Source organism: Phycodurus eques, chromosome 18 (genome assembly GCF_024500275.1).
Source record: "Phycodurus eques isolate BA_2022a chromosome 18, UOR_Pequ_1.1, whole genome shotgun sequence".
NCBI lineage: Eukaryota > Metazoa > Chordata > Actinopteri > Syngnathiformes > Syngnathidae > Phycodurus > Phycodurus eques.
This window is the reverse complement of record NC_084542.1, coordinates 14,190,872-14,211,937: the sequence shown is the minus strand read 5'-3', so window position 1 is coordinate 14,211,937 and position 21,066 is coordinate 14,190,872. Positions and strand designations below refer to the sequence as shown.

At 42.2% G+C, this 21,066-nt stretch overlaps 2 protein-coding genes across 7 annotated transcripts; one reads left to right on the top strand and one right to left on the bottom strand.

Moving 5' to 3' along the window:
• Window positions 1–15: 15 nt before the first annotated feature.
• On the top strand, window positions 16–20,990 carry fkbp1b (FKBP prolyl isomerase 1B). 2 transcript variants are annotated; one of them, XM_061704770.1, is made up of 5 exons: window positions 16–182; window positions 7,319–7,694; window positions 8,819–8,866; window positions 19,038–19,117; window positions 20,427–20,990. In XM_061704770.1, the coding sequence occupies exons 2-5, from the start codon at window positions 7,658–7,660 to the stop codon at window positions 20,553–20,555; spliced, it is 294 nt and encodes a 97-aa protein (XP_061560754.1). In that variant the 5' UTR covers window positions 16–182; window positions 7,319–7,657; the 3' UTR covers window positions 20,556–20,990. The 2 variants fall into 2 exon arrangements, with proteins under 2 accessions (XP_061560754.1, XP_061560753.1); XM_061704769.1 differs by having other exon boundaries at window positions 27–182; window positions 19,038–19,150.
• On the bottom strand, window positions 776–6,353 carry wdcp (WD repeat and coiled coil containing). Of its 5 annotated transcripts, none has more exons than XM_061704761.1 (4): window positions 6,285–6,353; window positions 3,072–5,221; window positions 2,073–2,193; window positions 776–1,011 (listed from the first exon to the last, which is right to left on the bottom strand). In XM_061704761.1, the coding sequence occupies exons 2-4, from the start codon at window positions 4,893–4,895 to the stop codon at window positions 824–826; spliced, it is 2,133 nt and encodes a 710-aa protein (XP_061560745.1). In that variant the 5' UTR covers window positions 4,896–5,221; window positions 6,285–6,353; the 3' UTR covers window positions 776–823. The 5 variants fall into 5 exon arrangements, with proteins under 5 accessions (XP_061560745.1, XP_061560748.1, XP_061560744.1 ...); XM_061704764.1 differs by having other exon boundaries at window positions 3,072–5,119; window positions 6,285–6,352; XM_061704760.1 differs by having other exon boundaries at window positions 3,072–6,202; window positions 6,285–6,346.
• Window positions 20,991–21,066: the final 76 nt, after the last annotated feature.

Below are 21,066 nucleotides of genomic sequence, written 5' to 3'. Positions count from 1 at the left end.
GCCAAAACACGTTTGAAGTTTCAGCCAATTGCGGCGGCCCACGGAGCTGCCACGTGATTCCCAGTCCGCGGAAAGCCACGTCAGAGTTGAAAGGATGGGGGGGTCACCCGGAAATACGACAGAAACATGGACGTCAACTTCGCCGCCATACTGAATGTGGTTGATGTTGCTCGTGAACGAACGTAAGTCAACGGCATGAACGTTATAAAGCGACAAACGAAAAAAAGTCACTAAGTTATTTCACACACGCACTTATATTATATTTGGAAAACAGCAAAAGTATGTAACTTTTAATTGACATTTTTTAAGTCATGTAAAAATGGATGCTACTTCGCCTAGCATGTTTCTTCGGTAAACAACGAAGCTCTCTAAGGCGGCCACAGCAGCGGGCTATGTAAACGGGAGATGACTTAAAACTTATCCCTGCTAAAAAAAAAAAAATCACCTCTTCACTATATTTGTGCTTAGGCCCAAGCAGTCATAGTATAGTTTTGGCGTTGAAGCAAGTTAAACTTCATTTAGACAAAAGGAGTAATTTGCTGCCACCTCGTGGCAGCTATATGTTAATGAAGAACAGTATAACCCTTGCTTGCGGATTTTTCGTGGCAGGGTTTCGCCATCCATCCAGGAATTTATGAAGAAAATTGTAAAAAACAAAAAAAGATGCTCTATACTGCTCATAGCCACTAGGGAGCCAAATTGCACATCATCTGGCAATTCAGAGTACATTGTGACTTTTTGATTTGATCCCATAAACAACAAGTGAAACAAAAAGTGAAGTGTTAAAACTGCTTTATTGACCAAGTGGTTTAAGTCCATAAAACTATGTGGAGGCCTCCGTTGTGGTGTTGTGGCAGGGGGCCGGACTTGATGGGCCGGAGGTCTCGGAGCTCCCGAGGGTGCACAGGGTGGATTTGCGCTTGCCGTTGCGTACCGTAAGCTCATCTCTGGGCTTGAACATCAGGGGCACGAAGCCGTCAGCGTCGGCCACCAGGACGATCCACAGTGGGCCTGGAAAAAAAACAAAAAACATTCACATAACCACCGGGTGTTGTGGTTTAGGCCTGTCACATGCCAATAAACTAAGATGCTTCCGTTTAAACGCTTTTAATCTGTCCCGAGCCGCTAATCACATCCAATTATAGCTCAAACGCATGACACCGACAATGTGTTTACATAGTTTACACCAGGGCTGGGCAAACATTTTAAAAAGGGACAGATGGACCACGTGTGTGTATGTAAAATGTGTAAACTTTATTTTTGAACAGTAAAATAATTCATTTTTAAAAAATATTACTAATTATAATCCAAATAGTAACCATTTATTTAAAATAATTAACATGTTCAATGTTCATGTAAAATTGCTCATTTGAATCAAATAATTATTTCTTTATTCATATCCAATTAATTAAACAATGATTTAAGACACTGAATAAAATTTTAGATTCATATGTAAAATTTATTTTATGATTCATTAAAATTTTAAACTGTGTGACTGCATCTATAATTAATTTATATTAACGAATATTTAACACAATAAGTGTTAAACATTTGAAAATATATACATTTTATATTTTGTTTTATATAAATATTTTTTTTATAATTGACCAATAAAATCCATTGTAAATTTAAAATATGAATAGTTATTTTATAATTTACCAATTATTTAATACAATGTGAAAAATATGGGAAAATGTATTTTATAACATAAATGCCTCAAACTTTACATTTGTTACATAATAAATTTTAATCAACCAATTATTTAATATGTATATATAATTTAGATTTCTTTTAACCAATATTTTATTTAAAATAAATAGATGAACCAATTATTTAATAAAATGAATGAAAAAAACATTCAATGTTCATAGATGAAAAATAGTTTATTTTAATAAAATAAACCTTTTTGTTACTCATAATTAAAGTATAATTAGTTCATCAATTATTTAACAGAAAAAAAAGAGACTAATGCAACAAAGGACTCTTGGTAATGTAAATGCTCGGTGGGCTAGCAAGCAAGCAGGGAAAAAACACGAGAGTGAGTTTATTGCTCGCTGGATAGATTCACGTACCGTGCAGCATCTCCACGACGGCGAGGTTGAAAAGCTCCTGGAGGGCGCGCAGACACAGCTTGCCGTCGCACAGCAGCACCGGACGGCGCTCGTCGATGAACACGTTCTCAGACAGCTGGTTCTGCGCGACGCAAAAACAATACAAAAGTCAAGCGCCGCTTCCAATCCTGACCGTTGCCACATCTACAGTGAACCCCCGCTATATCGCGGCTCATTATTCGCAGATTTTTTATGGAACATGCAGTGCAGTATCTACTCGTCTTTCCTGGAAATTAATTTTGCATGTGTCTGGACATGGGTTGTGGCCTACAGCAGCGCAAGTGTTTTCATTTTGTATTTACAGTCATATTTCAAATCCTGGCTTGCAACACAAAATAAAAAAAAAAAACAACTACCTCCATGCAACGGCTCTCAACCCGAAAAACTTGCACTATATACTTATTTACCGTAATGCCCTCGCATGTGGGAAAGGAGAGCCAAAGTCGCTTGATGCACTTTCCAAATTGAATTTTTTGGGTGTGTTTAAATATGTTTACAATTTATGTAAACATTTTTAATAAGTTTCATTGTGTTTAAAGCGCATGGAAGGGTTAAAAAAAAAAAAAAAAAAAAGTATAATCTTTATATTGCAGATTTTCACCTATTGCCAGTGCGTCTGGAACATATCCCCCACTATAAATGGAGGCTCACTGTAAGTCATTAGAAAAATTTTATATTGGACAATATATTTTTTTAGCACATTAGCAGAATACTTCAAATTATTTACCCTCGTCACTTGTTAATACGCGACATTAATGGTGCTGAAACATCACCGTCCCATAGGCATACAAAAAAAAAAAAAAAAAAAAACTGCTGTGCCAACGTACTAAAAAAAACAGATGTTTGTAAAATCAGACAAGACGTTTTTAAAAGCTAGCAGATTCTTTAAAACCAAGTGGAAACTAGGAAACAGCGTAAGGAGTACAGATTCCACCCAGGCAGTTTTCAACGTGAATGTACCTGGCATGTGACGTTGAGGTAAGGGGGCTCGGCGGAGGCCGGGTAGGAACTCTGAAGCTTCTTGCCGTTCTGGGCGTGTTCTCGGATCTCGCCCAGGCACTGCTGCACGTCTGCGACGCGAGCGAACAGCCGCTCCATGTTGGAGACCAGATGCTCCAGGGCTCGCTCCCTGGAGGAGCCACCCGGCAGGGCCAGCAATGGCTCCGGCGCCACCTCCGGTCTAGGCGATCCGGGCCGGCTGGAGTCCCTGCTGGCCGGTCCGGCCACCGCCAGGCCGGCCGTGCGGCCGATGTCCGAGGTCTCCACGGCGACGGAGGGGGTTCGTTCCAAGGAGGAGGAGAAGTCCACGGAGCTGGCCACGGGGCTTAGGTCGGGGCTCCTCACCTCCTCCACCAGCCTGCGTCTGCTCCCGGGTGAGCGGGAGACCACTCCCGCCCCGGGAAGAACCAAGTCCTTTATCCCCAGCCGCTCCCTGTCCTCCTTGGGCATGTGCTCTGAGTGCCTCCTAATCCGTGACAAATTAGAAGTAGGCTCTGCATTGAGAGGGGAGGGGGTACCCTCCCCGTCAAACTCTTTGGCTACTAGGCGCAGGGTGTACTTTTCCGTGTTGGAGGACGGGAGGAAGGCGGGGTCCGTGGACTTCTGCCGGCCTACCATCATCAGCAGCACCTTTTCGCTGAGGAAACACACCCCCTTGGGTCTGTCGGTGGTCTGCAGCGAGATCTGCTGGATGTTGGGCATGGCCGACGCCGTGATGCGGTACACAAGCACCATGTTGCAGGTGTTGGACGCCACGGCGACGGTGGAGGCTCGCGGGTCAAACGCCACCAAATCCGGCACCAGGATCCCGGGGATGCTGACTTTGCGGGTGGTGACCACCTTGCGCTCGTACGTGATCAGCACCAGGTGCGAGGAGTCCTGGCCGGAGCCCGTCACCGTGTCCTTACGTTGCAGGTGGATGAGGGGGCTGGGGTCCGAGCGCCGGTGTCTCGCCAGGAGGTGGGTGAGGTCCATGGGGCCCGAGCGAGACCTCTCGGCAAGGTCAAACGAGAGTCGTCTGGAGTCCTGAGAGAGGTCGTTTTCTGGCGTCTGTTCTCGTGGGGGGTCCACCTCGAAGGCCATCTCGGCGTTCAAGCCGCACAGCTTCTCCAAAGGCAGCTCCGTCGCCACAGCAACCTGCGAGTCCCCTGTTGCCTCGATGGCGCAGACGTAGCCCCCCACGTCGAAGATGGGGCAAAAAGAGCAGGCCGCCAGGCTCTTGTGGATGTCGTTCCAAATGTAGGAATGCAGCGCGGCGCCGATCGCCACCACCAACCGGGTCCCGTCTTTAGTCCAACACGCGCAGTGGATCAGCCCACTACCTTTGATTTCTGCCTTGGTCCTCCTGTTGTCCACCCGCACTGAGAATAGCACTGATGCGTCTCGCTTGGTGAGGAGGGCCAGAATGTCCATTTTCGGGTGCCAGACGCAGCCATGCCCGATCAATGGGAAGGGTTCGCTCATCTCGCAGGTCTGCGTGCACAGCAACTTGTTATGTTCCAACGCGCTGAGCTGCAGCTGCCACACGCTGACGTGCTTCTTGTGTTGCACGGCCAGCAAGGCGGGCGAGTCGGGGCAGCACAGCGGGCCCCAGAAGAGTCCCAGGACGTGTTCGAACTGCCCGATGACGTTGGTGTCGCCGAACTTGGCCTCGCCGCGCTGGAAGTAGAGCGTGGTCAGGCACACCTGTTTGCCGTCGGTCCACGCCACACCGTGCAGAGGGTGGATGGCCTGGTGCAGCGTGTTGATGCCGCTCCGCAGCAGCTTGGCCTTGCCCAGGTCCATCCTGGCCAGAAAGCGGCACAACAAATCTGAGCGGCCGGTGGCTCCTCGCCCTGCAGATTAGAACCGGCAAAGGTTCTGTCCTGGGTTTCCTTCCAAGAAGGCGCCTTAATCCGCTCTCCTGAGCCGAGGGCGCGGTGACGTGCACTATTAGCTGATTAAAGCGCAACGACCTCGACACGACACTCTCAGGACCTTTCGGGACCTGAGGCCGATGACGTCGCTCACTTACATGCGTTGGGAAGGAGACAATATGTCATTCTCAGGACCCAAACTCCAAAGAGGTTGCAAAGTGAGACAAGTATGGTTGCAAAGGGGTGGAAAATTTCCTGTAAATTTACATGGAAAGTTAAAATGGAAAATATTCCAAATTGGAAAGCCTATGTGGGAATTAACTGGGATTCTGGGAATTTAGGGTAATTTAATGGAACAATATATTATTCAAGCATAAATATTAACATTTTGTGTCATCATAAGCAGACATCCATACACAAGTGATAGCTGTCCTTGCCCAGATGCAAAGGTATTACAGTACCTTGATTGCTCCATTTTTTTTCCCTCCCACTTCACTCAAGTGGCGGCATATCTGAAGCTTCTCATACATTCCCATAAAGTCCTGTTAATTCCCATGCAAAGTTTGCAACAACTCTAAAGAATGAGGGATACGCTGGTTGATAAATTATAGCTAATTTTAACATTAACCAGGAACTATGTCACTTTACCAACCTGACATCTGGACAGGTGGGGTAGGAGCCATGTCACCTGTGTGACGATACTTTGTCTTTTACTTCTATTGTCTTTTATCTATGTACACCTTTTACATACTAGTGTTCAGACTGAGATACCACATAACTGGAATGCCTTGTGTTACATGCAACATTTAATTGAAACGTGTGGCAAGACTGTTAGGAAATATTTAAATGTCAGTAATGACAAGTTGTTCCTATAGAAATTGTTATATTTGATAGAAGCATACGCCATGTTCAAGAAAAGTTCGTGTTGTGTTATTGAACAATGTTTGATGAAAAATTTCACCACAATTGCAAGATTTAATGGCATTATCAAGTATCTGTACTTGGTATAGGCTAGTTAGCAAGTAGTTGTACTCGGTCTCAGAGAAGTGGTTTCGATGCATCCAGAGTAATCTAATGTAGGAAGGCATAGAGTAGTGATACAATTAAGTTAAGCGAAACAAATTGAATTTTCCGTCCATGATGTCGCTTAAGAATGATTTACAGATCTAGCATGTGATCACAGGAGTGAGAATGCAATCACGCTGTTCTTTAACTCCACGTTTGGATACCATAGACCTAAAAACAACAACAACAAACCACACACACAGTTTTGTAAACAACACGTACTTTGTCGAATAAAGCTTCACGAAGCACTTACGGTGGATGTTGTATGGCGTAACTTCACATTTTGCCGGGCAACGCCGTGACGCCAATGTTTACTAGTATTCAACCAGGAAGTGATTCCCCGCGTCATGCTGAGAAGTGCATCATGGGAAACGTAGTTAGACTCAAAACTGTTCCCCATAGGGCTACTGTTCTTTCATAACACTATCCTCATAAAACCTTACTAATTTAAATTATTAACTACAGAGCTTTTATAAATATATGAATAGTATGCCTGATAAGGATGGTTAATCATTAATGTTGCAGAGATATAGGGAGGTTTATGTTCACAAACAATTTTTTGGGATAAAAACGTCTACAATCAACTGTCCGTCTACCATCATCTCAGTCACTGAAATGTCAGCTCAGGTAGCTTCACGAGCATGTGACCCCCTTTTTAGATCTCATATAAATGTATACTTTAAAAAAAAAATTGCAACATTGCAGGACAGGTACAGGTACATGACTTTAATTCCTTATGTTCAGTATGTTGCTGTTTGATTTACTCTTTTGACATTCTCACACCATGACTCTTCACAAAACAACAGATGCATGCTTCTGCGCGAATGTGGTGGAAACGCAGGCAGTTCTTAGGACTGTCTCAAACTCACCCATGACATACACACATTTCCCTTGTTTTAACACACAAACTTGTGGAAATTAAAATCCATTTTAGCAGACGTGTCAAATTTGAACAGCCTCAGTGGATAAACTTCGTATAACCTGTACGAAAGAATGACATTTTAAAATACTTTAATTTTTCTGTATTTTTGGTAACTTTGGGAAAAGTGGTGTGCATTCAGAGTGGTTGATGCGTCTAAAAAAATAAAAAACAACCACGAATCCACAAATAAGCAGCGACCATTAAAAAAACGTCTCTCACGGTCACTCGTCTTTTGAGAAGGAAGTGGTTCCCGACCATCACCCTGGAAGATGCATAATGGGAAACGTAGTTCAATTGCAAGTTAGCCTCATTTCTAACGTATTCCCTCGTTTGAATTGCATTTGTCCTCGGATTCCAACTCAAAGCACCAAGTGAGACCTGGCGTACATGCAGCGGTGAACATTTTATCCCAAACAACCGTCACAAATCTATCACAAGCAACCATCGCTCGGTCAGTAAGTACTCCGCTCCGCCGCAGTGTGGCGCCGCCATCTTGTGACAGCCCTTTGGCCAAGTGGGAGTCCAGAAATCTGCTCTCTCGCTCCTCATATCTCGACTGGGAGAGACTCGGCGGCGGTCGGGTGACGACTGCATGCTGTCCTTCGGCGGACACCGAGCTGTTACGGTAGCGGCCATACGAGGAAACGCTCGCCTGGGAAGGACTTATGTTCCACGGCTAGAAATCAACGAAGTATCGGAGAACCATGGGCGTGGAAGTCGAGACAATATCTCCCGGTGATGGTGAGTGGCTTCCTGGAGGGGGCTTCGTCCCTCTCTCCCCCAGGCCCAAAACTATTACGTTTTCATATTTTTATTTATTTGTGCATTATATCGTCATCTTTCAAATTCCAGTTTGTACAACGCGCAGGTTATGAAACAACCCCGACAAAGTCATTTTTATGAAATCCAAGTACCCACCTTTTTTATTTTTATTTATTTATTTATTATATAAATATGTGGTGCCTGGAGATACGATGTTAATTCGTTCCACTTGAAACTCAAAACACTGGTATCTCAAATCCTCTTCCCTCATCAAAATGAACGGAAATGCTATAAAACCGATTCAGCCACCCCAAAAAAATATGTTTTTAAAAAGCAAAATAGCACTCCATAATATAGTCCTTCATAAAAACATAGAATAATAACATAATAGAATGTTTTAGGATAGAATTAGTGCATCATGATTTAATGCTTCAATTCAGTTAATTGGGCTACTCCTTCTGGTGTGTGCGCCTTGCTCACCTGAGGGCAGTACAATACAGTCCTACAGACATAAGCGAAGAAGGGTCACCACTACGCCCAGTGACTCAAAAGTGCAATTTCATTGCTTGTTTTTCACAGAGTATAAAGAATATGCGCCTGTGATGTATTGTTTTGTTACCTGTCTACATGTGTTGCTGCACAGTTTGTGTTCAAATATGAATTTAATGTGTCACAACCCCACAACAAAGATGCTATTCGCTACTCTGTTTATTGCCTTTCCCATTATGTGTTAGCAGTAAGCTAGCAGACTTAAAAGCAGTTATGTAGTTGTTGTTTTTTTAAACACTTGTAATTCTCTGTTTATGTTTAGTTTTTCAAAATACAATGTAATTCTTAAAAAAATAAAAAAAAGATTACCCGGCATGTTGTGCTACAACATGGTACGACCCTGAAGACGCGCAACTCTAAATTTGGACTTCCCGATATATGAATAAATGTTTTAACCAACACGTAATTCTTGGTATCTCTGAAATGATCGTAAAGTGAATCTTCAAAAGCGGTATTAAAAATCAGTGCTATAGCAGTGGTTGAACTGCAATATACAGTAGTGGGGGATAGGGAACGGTGTAATATGAACTCATGTGTATTTTTTTGCCCCACAGGAAGCACTTTTCCAAAGAAGGGTCAGACGTGTGTGGTTCATTACATAGGTGAGTGAGTCATTCTTTTATACAGGGTCTTTTGTTGTCCCATGTCGTATCATGCTGTGCTGAGCTGTCACCGTTGTCTCACGTGGTCTTATTTTCCCCCATGTGGTCGGTACGGTATCAGATTCTGACAGTATGATAACCGTGAGCAAAAATATCGCGATTTCACAGTATTGCATTTACAGCTATAAAATTTATTATTTAGAAGTGTTTGGGTAGCTAACTTTTTGTTGTCTTTTTTTTTTTTTTACACCGAACATGCTCCACAGTTACATTAGTGAATGGAAAGAAAATAAGCAATAGATTATTTTTTTCCGAAATAAAATCAAAATGTCGTACAACAGCAAAAGTACTTGTTTCTCCAAAAATGAGTAACGGTAGCTGCTTCTCTGTTCTTCTCTGCTTTGTGAAGTAACGTCAGAGCGGAACGCAGACTGATGCTAGCCATGCTAGTTAGCTAGTTTTCTGCCTCGGTGGCAGGTTTATTGTGTTTAGCTCACCAATTGTAGACATGCTAACTCTCATAGCTGGTTGCAAACGTTCATTTAGAGACCGCGTCATAGTAATATATTAACGTTACCTTGAATTTGTTGTCCCGGCACGGCGGACGACTGGTTAGCACATCTGCCTCACAGTTCTGGGGACCGGGGTTCAAATCCCAGCCCCGTCTGTTTGGAGTTTGCATGTTCTCCTCGTGCCTGAGTGGATTTTCTCCGGGCAATCCGGTTTCCTCCCACATCCCAAAAACATGCGTGGTAGGTTGATTGTGGGCTCTAAATTGCCCGTAGGTGTGAATGTGAGTGCGAATGGTTGTTTGTTTCTATGTGCCCTAAGGGTGTACCCCGCCTCCCGCCCGAAGATAGCTGGGATAGGCTCCAGCAGCCCGTGACCCTAGTGAGGATAAGCGGTAAGGAAAATGGATGGGTGCATGGATGAATTTGTTGTAGAGTGATTGGTGGTGATCCCGTAAATCTGATTATCAAATTGGAAGTATTGTCTACTATAGTAGCCACTCTTCATAAGCACGTTTTTCGTATGCTTCCTCTCTATTTTGATGAAGACTTAGGCCTGCTCCGCTACTGCTTTTTAATGTTGCTCATGACCGTAGTACTTGGTGTAAAAAGTTTGAGAAACACTGGTCTAATGGAGCCCAATGCTCTCCCGAGTTGTCCCACATGGCCTCAATTGACCGTCCAGCATGTCCATGCTATACAGTCCCTTTTGTTCAGACCCGCCAATTTTTGTGAGCTGCACCGCTGCGACATGGGGGAAACACATTTGGGTTAGCGTGTGCCTCGGGCACTTGTTCGATGCAGACAAGTAGGTCAGACAGAAAGTAAACAAAACAAAAAGCAAGGCTCGCCTCGTATCAGCCTTGTCTGGGGATCGGCAGGTTTATGATGCAGCTATAAAAACACTGCCTCACCCTCTGCGCCGCAGGCTTTGTCATAAACACACGTGGCGCTTGGAGACACACGCACAACTAATATCTAACTTTATCAAGAAAGAAGAAACCGCACCGTTTGTGTTACAGTCAACTTTCGTTTTCCGTAGGGGATACATTCCAGACCTACCTGTGACAGGTGAAAATCTGCGATATAGAGAGATCACATACGTTGAAATTGTGTTTATATAGTCTTAGCCCTCCCACAATATATTCTCTTTTAATGTTCATATGGCGAATAGTCATAAATACAGTCGTATTAAAAATCAGCGATATGACTGACAAACGTTGAACCGCGATATAATGGGTAGGCACACTGTATTATCCAACCATCAGAAAAAGGAGAAGCGGCGCCGTTTGTGTTATTGCTGTTTTCCTCCCTAACAAGGTGTCAACACCCCCATGTCCGCCTCCCCGCTGACTGGATGTCTCCATTGGTGTGCGTCACTCACACCCTCCGCATTGCCTCACTCCACACGTCCTCCCCCGATTTTGACTCATTAAATCATCATGCTGCTGGCTGCTGGCTCCAGTTCAGCCAGACAGACCCCACAGAGTGATAAACCTGTTATTGACTCTGCGATAGGGAAATGGCTGCCATGAAAACTATGGCCGGGGTCTAAAAAAACTCAGCCCCCGAAGCAAGTTTCACTGGGTTGGCATGTCTGTCATGGAAAACAGTCTGACGAAGCCATGCCGGAAAAGGCAGGAAGTCAGCCATTTTGTTTTGAAACAGCCATTTTATGGTTCATTATGGTGATTCTCCAGGGGTCCTTCATTTTGTCAGAGTGCTACCAAATTTTAAAGTAATTTTTGTCATTCTGTGTGGGCGGAGCATGGCTGTAAAGTTTGAAGATTCACCAAAAAACACCAAAGTCTAATAAATGAAGTTTGAAAATGTAGCCCATTAACTTGGTTTCTCTTAGGAATGTTCATTTTTGATAGGCAACAATGCATCTACATCATGACTATTGTCAAAAGCCGTACACAAAAAGGGATCGGAAGTCTGCTGTTTATTTTGGCATTTTTTAGGAATATGTCAGAAAGAAACTTGCCGTAGAGATATTGTCAGTATGCGACCAAAATTAAACTATGTATACAAGACAAATGGGCGACACTAAAGCGTTTTCGTCGTTGCGTGTGGACGGAGCACAGCAGCAAAGTTTGTCGACAAAACTCTAAGAAATTATAAATTCAGATAACCCAGTTTCACTGATCATCATGAAATTTGCTAGGCATGTCTGTCATGAGAAGACCCACCAAAAAATCTGAAGAAGCCATGCCCGAAAAGATGGAAAAAGTCTGCCATTTTGGTTTGAAATGGCCAATTTGGCCATTTCAGGGGTCCTTCAAAAATATTTTGTCCAAGATGTTTTGTCCGATTGCTAGTAGACCGATGGGCGATACACACTTGTGAAAATGAGATCTTGGTCATTGCTTGTGAGTGGCAAAGTTTGATGACTTTCCAATAAACATGAAACTCTCATAAGCTGAGTTAGAAAATTCATGCCCCACATTTGGTAGCCACGTCTCTATCATGTAAAAGGTCTCAATAAGCCTTGCACGAAAACGCATAGCAAGTCTGATATTTTGGTTTGAACAGGACATTTTAGGGTCAGTTTGGCGAATATCGGGGATCCTTTCAACACAAACTTGTCCAAGAGATTGTGTGTGACGTTTACCAGATTTGAACCGCATGGACAATGCTAAATTGTGAGAAATTTCTGTTATCGTCTTTGTTTGTGGGTGGAGCACTGCGGTGAAGTTTGATGGCTTGCCAAAAAACATGGAATGGTAGTTGCGTGTAAACTTCCTTGCCTCCTCTCTGGGTCAATGCCTCGGCCACTTTTGAGTTTTATAAGAGCAAAGATTACACCATGATCCCATGAAGAGGAAGTCTGGTGATAGCGGTTAGCCAAAGAATTGGAACACGAGACGCTCCCATGCTTCCTGTTGGCCAAATAGAAGCAAAGATAAATAGGGCTGTTTGTTGAGTATTTTGTTGTTTTCTTTCAGTTGGAAGCAAATTTCATATTTCGATGTCCTCACTTGATCCCAAACGCATTGGGAACACTGGACGTGGCTGTTTGTGAGCCTTCCTTTGGGATTCAAACCACGCAGACACGCACACACGGCACAGACGCTCGCTTACATGGCGTGCAGCTGACCCTCGCGTGACTCGGGCGGGAGGCAGAGATTCCCAAATATGGCGAGCGAGCCTATCACGGGGCCGACATTTTTAGGGAAAGCCGCACACGGTGGCGCACAGAGCTTCGAATTAGAGAGTGAAAACTAATCTGTTATTATTCCTCACATGATTTACTCACTGGCCACAACATTAGGTGCTCCTTGAGATTCAAAGGGGTGGAAAATATCAGGTTAATTTCTATGGGAATTTAAGATGGCGAATTTCCCAAATTGAAAACCTTCCATAGGCATTATGAAAATTAACTGTGGATTGAGGGTAAATTAATTTAATTTCCAAGTCCAGTCTAGAAACACTCGGGTAACATCGGCGCATACCCGGAAGTGTCTGCTCGTCTTCGTTTTTGTGAAATCACGTGATCATGCGAGACTTCGATATTGGCAGCGGTAATCTTTGTGTGTGGTGTTCTGCGTTGAGATTATCGCAGCACACAACACACAATACAACCAAAACTGTTGAAGGCCAGATTTTTTAAATCTTACTATGTCGGGGTTTGTCACAGATAAAGAATTTTTTTAGATTTGAAAAATCCTTGTGTGTACCGGGCCTAAGACAACCGGAACACTCCAGAAATGTCACACAACATCAAAAATTGTTAAATGACTACAACGTTGCAATAGTCAGCTTGTCCAATATAAATAAAAATCAAGATGACAAAAATGGCGCCCATGCGAGCAGCAGGCCAGGAGGATGCGATGAGGTCATGTCTAAATGTGGACATCATTCCTTACTATGTTAGCGCTCCAAACATGGGAGTAGACCACTGGACCTTGCCTTCCCAAAATGAGAACAAGGGAAGGGTTCTAACCCAATATCTCTAAAACAATTAAGATGTAAAAACATATGCTTTAATCCGCTCATTAGTAGAAAATCCCAGAACACGCCACCACTGCATCGCTTGTAAATCAGACGGGACTTAAAATAGGAACCTACGCTGTGAAAGGATAGATTGTCTGCCATTTTGGTTTGAAGGTACTATATTTGGGTGATTTTCAGGCATACTTGATCTCCTGCTTCGGAATTCGCTTGAGCGCCATCAAAATTAAACTGAGTTTGCTCAACAGATGGACAACGCTTAATTGTGATAATTGTGAGTTTTCACCGTAGGGTGTGGGCAGAACTTGGCAGCAAAGTCTGATGACTCGCCATGAAACGCAACACCTCCTCAAGTGCTCGAACAAACAGTGAGTTCCTGCTAGTTTAAACCATAAATACGATATCCTACAAAGTATGATCTCAAAACACTATTAGCGTTTGAAACGCTTACAAACGTCTTCAAACATTACTGCACCCTTAAAAAATACAGGATAGTAAACAGTTTACAGCTAAGCACGGAGATAGATAATGTACAGTACCTACATGTCAACAATTGTGATCATGATGAAGAATTACTGTAGCGGTGCAGTCCAGTGTCAAAACTATTGTGAACCAAAGCAGCCGCTGCAAAAATGTGCGCCGCACATTTTTGCCACTTTACGGAAAATCGCAAATAGACAAATTTAACGGAGGATAGGTTCACCCAGAAAATCTGTGACGAGGTGAATTTGAGAATGCCGGACCGATAATATGTGGGGGTCCTCTGTAGGACAATAATGTATGATGATTCGCCATGAAAAAAGGGAACACTCACAGTTTGATTCCACAAGCTCAGATCGTGATGAAAAATGCTGCGCAGTGCCATACTGTACATTACGTTCACTGCACTACATAGTTTGGCTTCACGATTGGATCCAATAATCTTGTGGGCTTATTATGGCCCACCGGCTGCAGTTTTCCCACCCTCATCGTATGAAGTCCTCCCAGTCACCGAAAGCTAGATTCTTGCAGACTTTCACTGCAGTGTGGGCTCAGACATAAAGCATTTTTTTTTTCATCCACCCTTTTTGTAGTGATGGCGGGAGGGGGTGCTAGACTGGGGGGATAGGGGAAGGAGGGAGTAAAAATAACCCCGCTTTTTTTAGTACTTAAATTTTTTTTTCCTTTTTTGTGCCGACGCGGAGCCAAAAGAGCTCGGAGGTTTCTCTTGAGACTCGTAACCGGCGGCGTCAGGATCAGGAAGGAAAGGGAACTACCACTCCACCCAAGCACCCATAACTGATAGCAGCGGCGACTGCCTAAATCCCCCCCCAAAAAAAAAACATTATTATTATGCTGAGTTTTGAGTGACACTGTCAGAAAGGCAGTCATTTACGGCTATCACACGTTCATCGCAGGAGGAGACCCATTTGCGATATAGTGAGACCATTATTAAAAAAGAAATGAATACATAAATACATTTCTAAACATATTGTAGTATTTGAACACACCCCAAAAATTGCCAGCATAAAATGTATCGAAAATACATAACAATAACGGAATAAAAATATATAAACAAATGTTTATTAGTTTCGGCCTTAAAATAGCCCTCCCACACACTGTAATCACATTTAAACACACTTTTGTCATTAAATTGCAAATGTGTTTCGACGCACAAAGAAATGTTTAACAGAAAAATCTGCAATAGGCACACAATGATGAAGCGGTGGCTTACTGTAATTGTGATTGATAAGATAATAGATAATGAACCAAAATATGAGCACACCTGTTAGGATTTACGCCACTCTTCTTTTACCAGATCGCGCTTGCTAGTGCACCTAATAAAGTGGTTCAATGCAGCTGTCAATCATGAGCGCACACCCTCTTTTTATAACTTCAGCTACAAGATCATTGAGGAGATTTTTTAATCAACGCCTAATGTGAGAAACCGCCTTCAGGCCTTAAAAAAAAAAAAAAAAAAAAGTGCCAGACGCCAACATTTGCATCTGTCGCAGGATTTACAACGTGCTGCAATCCAGTCACAAGCCAGCCAACAAGATTTGTCACTTTTGTCAAGCTTTTACCACCACCATGCTTGAAACTTGTTTTGATTGCAGTTGACTCATTCATTCGTTGGTAGAATTAAATGGAAAACCATTTGAGCATTTTTTTTTTTTCAATATCTTCGTGATTCAGCTTAAGTTGGAGATCAAGGACATCAAATAAACACTCAAACAACTACCGTAATTTCCGGAATATAAATCGCTCCGGAGTATAAATTGCACCAGCCAAAAAATGCAAAATAAAGAAGGAAAAAAACATATAAGTCGCACTGGAGTATAAGTCACATTTTTGGGGGGACATTTATTTGATAAAATCCAACACCAAGAACAGACATTTCGTCTTGAAAGGCAATTTAAAATAAAAATAGAATAGAGAACGACAGGCTGAATAGGTGTACGGTATGCTAATGTAACACATTCAGCTAACGTTACATGACTCATAAACAACGAACTGAGAACGTGCCTGGTATGTTAATGTAACATATTAACAGTTATTCATATAACTATAGCATAAAGAACATGGTAACAAGTTTACCAAACCATCAGTGTCACTCCAAATCACTGAATCCAATGAAATCTTCATCCTCGGTGTCACTTCAAAACAACTCCGCCAACTCCCGAGGTAAACGATGCGCTGCTTCCTCTTCTACTTCGTTTTCGTCAGATTCATCGTCAGTTGCAGGTACAGATACCACCGTGCACTTCGGCCATGGTGCTTTCTTATAGCATTTAGTGCTAAGGAACTATGTTAACATGAGTTAAGCAACTTCATTTTGACAAAAAAATTTCTTTGCTGCCATCTTGTGGCATCTGTAGGCAATTATAAACATTTAGAGAGGGGCGTCAATTCCATGAATGAATTTTCGCTATTCACACCAGGGCTCCTTCTGAACACAATATATCATATCATTGTCTGTTATATTACGGGACTAATACGCCAGCATCTACTATCAATATTATGATATATGGTATCATCTTTCATGATACGGTATAGATACATTAGCATCAAATCATGATACTGTGATACAAAAAATATATTTTGGATTGGATAAAAATTGAGAGAATTTTTGAGAGAATTAGTTTCCCTGATGCATGGTTTTCATATTTATGGCTCATGGTACAATCACTGTATGGTGATACCACTGGGACACCATCAGATGCTGACCCTCGGTTGGTTTGCACTCGACGACTTCCTTGTTTGGAACCGATCCCGGCCCAGCTGCGATTGGTGGGCCTTGTGTGATTCTTAGAAATGCCCGGAGCCGCTAATTTTAGACGGCCGGTGAAAGCGGAGAGGCGACGCCGTTATGTCGTTAAAGTGTGGCGTTCACGAAACGTCTTTAGACCCCCAACTATTCACACTTGCGGAGTGAACACAGACTGACATAAATTAAAGGGCTGTTACTGGAGGAGTATGGGTTCAGTGCTCGGGCAGCGGCGCCTAATCATTTTAACCCACACCAAGAGTGCTTACTAACTCGGCTACTACATCCCCAATTCCAATGAAGTTGGGACGTTGTGTTAAACATAAATAAACATAAATAAGAGAATACAATGATTTGCAAATAATTTTCAACCTATATTTAATTGAATACACTGCAAAGACAAGATATTTAATGTTCAAACTCATAAACTTTATTGTTTTTAGCAAATGATCATTAACTTAGAATTTTATGGCTGCAACACGTTCCAAAAAAGCTGGGACAGGTGGCAAAAAAGACTGAGAAAGTTGAGGAATGCTCATCAAACACCTGTTTGGAACATCCCACAGGTGAACAGGCTAATCGGGAACAAGTGGGTGCCATGATTGGGTATAAAAGGAGCGTCCCTGAATTGCTCAGTCATTCACAAGCAAAGATGGGGCGAGGTTCACCTCTTTGTGAACAAGTGTGTGAGAAAATAGTCGAACAGTTTAAGGACAATGTTCCTCAATGTACAATTGCAAGGAATTTAGGGATTTTATCATCTACGGTCCATAATATCATCAAAAGGTTCAGAGAACCTGGAGAAATCACTGCATGTAAGCGGCGAGGCCGAAAACCAACATTGAATGCCTGTGACCTTCGATCCCTCAGACGGCACTGCATCAAAAACCGACATCAATGTGTAAAGGATATCACCACGTAGGCTCAGGAACATTTCAGAAAACCAATGTCAGTAAATACAGTTCGGCGCTACATCCGTAAGTGCAACTTGAAACTCTACTATGCAAAGCAAAAGCCATTTATCAACAACACCCAGAAACGCCGCCAGCTTCTCTGGGCCCGAGCTCATTTAAGATGGACTGATGCAAAGTGGAAACGTGTTCTGTGGTCCGACGAGTCCACATTTCAAATCGTTTTTTGGAAATTGTGGACGTCGTGTCCTCCAGGCCAAAGAGGAAAGGAACCATTCGGACTGTTATGGACGCAAAGTTCAAAAGCCAGCATGGTATAGGGCTGTGTTAGTGCCAATGGCATGGGTAACTTACACATCTGTGAAGGCACCATTAATGCTGAAAGGTACATACAGGTTTTGGAGAAACATATGCTGCCATCCAAGCAACGTCTTTTTCATGGACGCCCCTGCTTATTTCAGCAAGACAGTGCCAAACCACATTCTGCACGTGTTACAACAGCGTGGCTTCGTAGTAAAAGAGTGCAGGTACTAGACTGGCCTGCCTGCCTGCAGTCCAGACCTGTCTCCCATTGAAAATGTGTGGTGCATTATGAAGTGTAAAATACGACAATGGAGAACCCGGACTGTTGAACAGCTGAAGCTGTACATCAAGCAAGAATGGGAAAGAATTCCACCTACAAAGCTTCAACAATTAGTGTCCTCAGTTCCCAAACATTTATTGAATGTTGTTAAAAGAAAAGGTGATGTAACACTGTGGTACACATGACCCTGTCCCAGCTTTTTTGGAACATGTTCAATGCAAAACGTAATCGACATGCTAACTGTTCGCATTAATGGTCGCGGTTTTAAAAGTAGCGGATATTTGAACACAAACGGTGAAGCAACACGTGCACACAGAAAATATAATACAGGCATATATTCTTTATCTTCTCGCAATAATGAGTAGTATTACAGCATCTTACTGTAGATGTAGTAGTCAGTGGTGGAGGCAGGGGATGGCCAAGGTTGGCTGTGGTTACCCTAGACAGAAACTTGGACCCTAACCTGTATGTTTTCATCATAAATTATCATTTTGTTTGTAAAGAGCCACAAGACACCAATGGGAAAATTTGTTGCCGGTAGTTTTTCAAGGGGAAAAAAAGTTTTATCAGCACCGTGTGGTGGTAGAGCATGCCAAAACTCTTGGTACTCTGGAGTTATTCCGTGTCAAAAGATAAATGTATGAATTCATGTTTTTTTTTTAATAGTAAAACGCTAAGCTCTTTCCTTGTCTGGGTTTCGACTTTTTTCTTTTTTTTCTTCCTCCCTCGACATGCTCACGAGCTATGGCCTAGTTGTTAACTTAATAATAATCCATAAAACCAGGCCACTGCTTCCTGATTCTCATTCTGCCTCTGTGCATTAGGGAGAATTGAAACAAACCCAAGATCCTGATAAAATGATCCCCCACCCCCACCCCCTGCTATAATTTAGGATTTTAAGACCAAATCCTAAAAAGCCCTTGTTTGCAAATATCACCCAAAAGTGACGATTCTTTCTTTTTGACAGGTATGCTGCAGAACGGCAAAAAGTTTGACTCGTCCCGAGACAGAAACAAGCCCTTCAAGTTCAAGATCGGACGCAACGAGGTGATCAAAGGCTGGGAGGAAGGCGTGGCTCAGGTCTGAAAAACTAGAACATTCCTCGTAAACACGGTCCTTGCACCTGCCAGGCTAAATGTAAGCGTAGACGGATTTTATGTCACTCTATAGGGGACATTTTGACACTGTGATTGCCTCTTGTCAATCAAAAGAATCTTTTCATTTTACTTGACTGTAAATGGGAGCATCATTATGAAAAAGAACAGTGTTTTTCAATAATTATTAATTATATCAATATCAGTTTCCGTTGATACAAGTTGACTTTAGTCTGTTTTTTTACAATAGCCCCCTCTGCTGCACATTAAGAAGAAGGCAGCTTTTACTGAGGGAAAACGCAAATGTGCTAACTTGTGAGTTGGGTTGCAAAATTGCAGGAATTTTCAAATAAAGCAGTTTAGGGAACTTAAATATTGCTGGGAAAAATATACAGTATTTGAGCAAACTCGAATTCAACAAGATTACCTACAAGTACAGTAGTAAATTAATTTTAATGGGGATCATTGGTTTGCTTTACTGTATTACTAGTTACACAGTCATTGTAATGCATTAAACTCCTTTTGCAGGATTAAATATAATGACAAAACTACGGATTACAAATGGAAAAAAAATTCATAGTAATAGACCTTCCATTGACCTTCAAATAATTTTATTTATAGCCACATATTAAAATAAAAATTGAATAGTAAAATATTTTAATAGCTACAATACAAAAATAATAATTAAATATTCATAACAAAATAGATGAAAACAAGCAATTATTAAATTAAAATATTGAAAAATAAATGTAACAATAGGAATTACTTAAACATAAATAAAACATAACATACAAGTAGAAACAAATCAAATTAAAAAAAAATAAAAATCAATTGCTAACCATTTTAAGCTTCAGCTCTCTATGTTAAAAAGTAAAAAAAAAAAAAAAAGTAATGATAATAGTAAAATATAATTAAATATGATATGGCTTGCAAAGGTCTATTTCCATTCAGTTGAATGTAAAATGTCTCATGGGGAAATTGTCTTGTAGCTTGTTGTGATTAACACGACCGACCGGGTGCTGCTGCGATGATTGACCTGTACAGTAGACATCTCCGTGATTGTGTGAGCGAAAAGCCGCTCAGTGATGGGACAGTCAGACCGTGCAGTAACGCAGCACGTGAACAGAAACCCAAACCCTTTTAAGCTGGACCAACACATGCAGACTTACAAATTTAAAATATACTTTTTGAACTGCTTAGCTATTGTGATGAAAGTCGTATGTGTGTCTTTTGCTAATAAAGCATCACATCTTGTCCTTTAGATGAGCCTCGGCCAGAGGGTGAAGCTCACCTGCACGCCGGACGTTGCCTACGGCCTCACGGGCCACCCCGGCGTCATCCCTCCCAACGCCACGCTCGTTTTCGACGTGGAACTACTCAAACTGGAGTGAAAATAGTTGTGCGGAGGAACCCGGTTGATGCGCTAACGCTCCCCCCAACGCCATCCCTCTCTTGTTCCAGTCACTATTTAAATGAATCCAAAGTCATACTATACTGCAATCAAAACACTCACAGCCTTACAGTGTTAGCAACACAGCATAAGCACATTAAAAAATAAAGTCCCTACGTCTTGACTGGGTATTTTCTATACAAACACAATGCTTACATACACTACTGACCTGATTGCATCACCACTTTAATCAGGGTTTGTCCTGCTGAATGCTCCTGAAAACATTGCCATAACTATGTATTTGTAACCACTTTCCCAATAAAAAGCCTTGACTGCATGTGTGTTTTCCCTAGTCAACCCGGTCAGATGGCGTACAGAAATGTTGCTGCTTATCATTTTTGTTGATTAACTCTAAAATAAAAATGGCATGTTATTAGACTGTGTCCCATTTGTTTGATTGAGAAAATGATTGAACTAAAAACATTTTACGCTGTTCAAACAACACAAATTAT

Coding starts and splice junctions, on each gene's coding strand:
- wdcp (XM_061704761.1), bottom strand. CDS start 4,895: ATGGACCTGGGCAAGGCCAAGCTGCTGCGGAGCGGCATCAACACGCTG. Junction 2,194..3,071: donor ACCTCAACGTCACATGCCAG/GTACATTCACGT, acceptor TGCGTCGCGCAG/AACCAGCTGTCTGAGAACGT. Junction 1,012..2,072: donor CGTCGTGGAGATGCTGCACG/GTACGTGAATCT, acceptor TTTTTTTTCCAG/GCCCACTGTGGATCGTCCTG.
- fkbp1b (XM_061704769.1), top strand. CDS start 7,658: ATGGGCGTGGAAGTCGAGACAATATCTCCCGGTGATG. Junction 7,695..8,818: donor GACAATATCTCCCGGTGATG/GTGAGTGGCTTC, acceptor TTTGCCCCACAG/GAAGCACTTTTCCAAAGAAG. Junction 19,151..20,426: donor GGGAGGAAGGCGTGGCTCAG/GTCTGAAAAACT, acceptor CTTGTCCTTTAG/ATGAGCCTCGGCCAGAGGGT.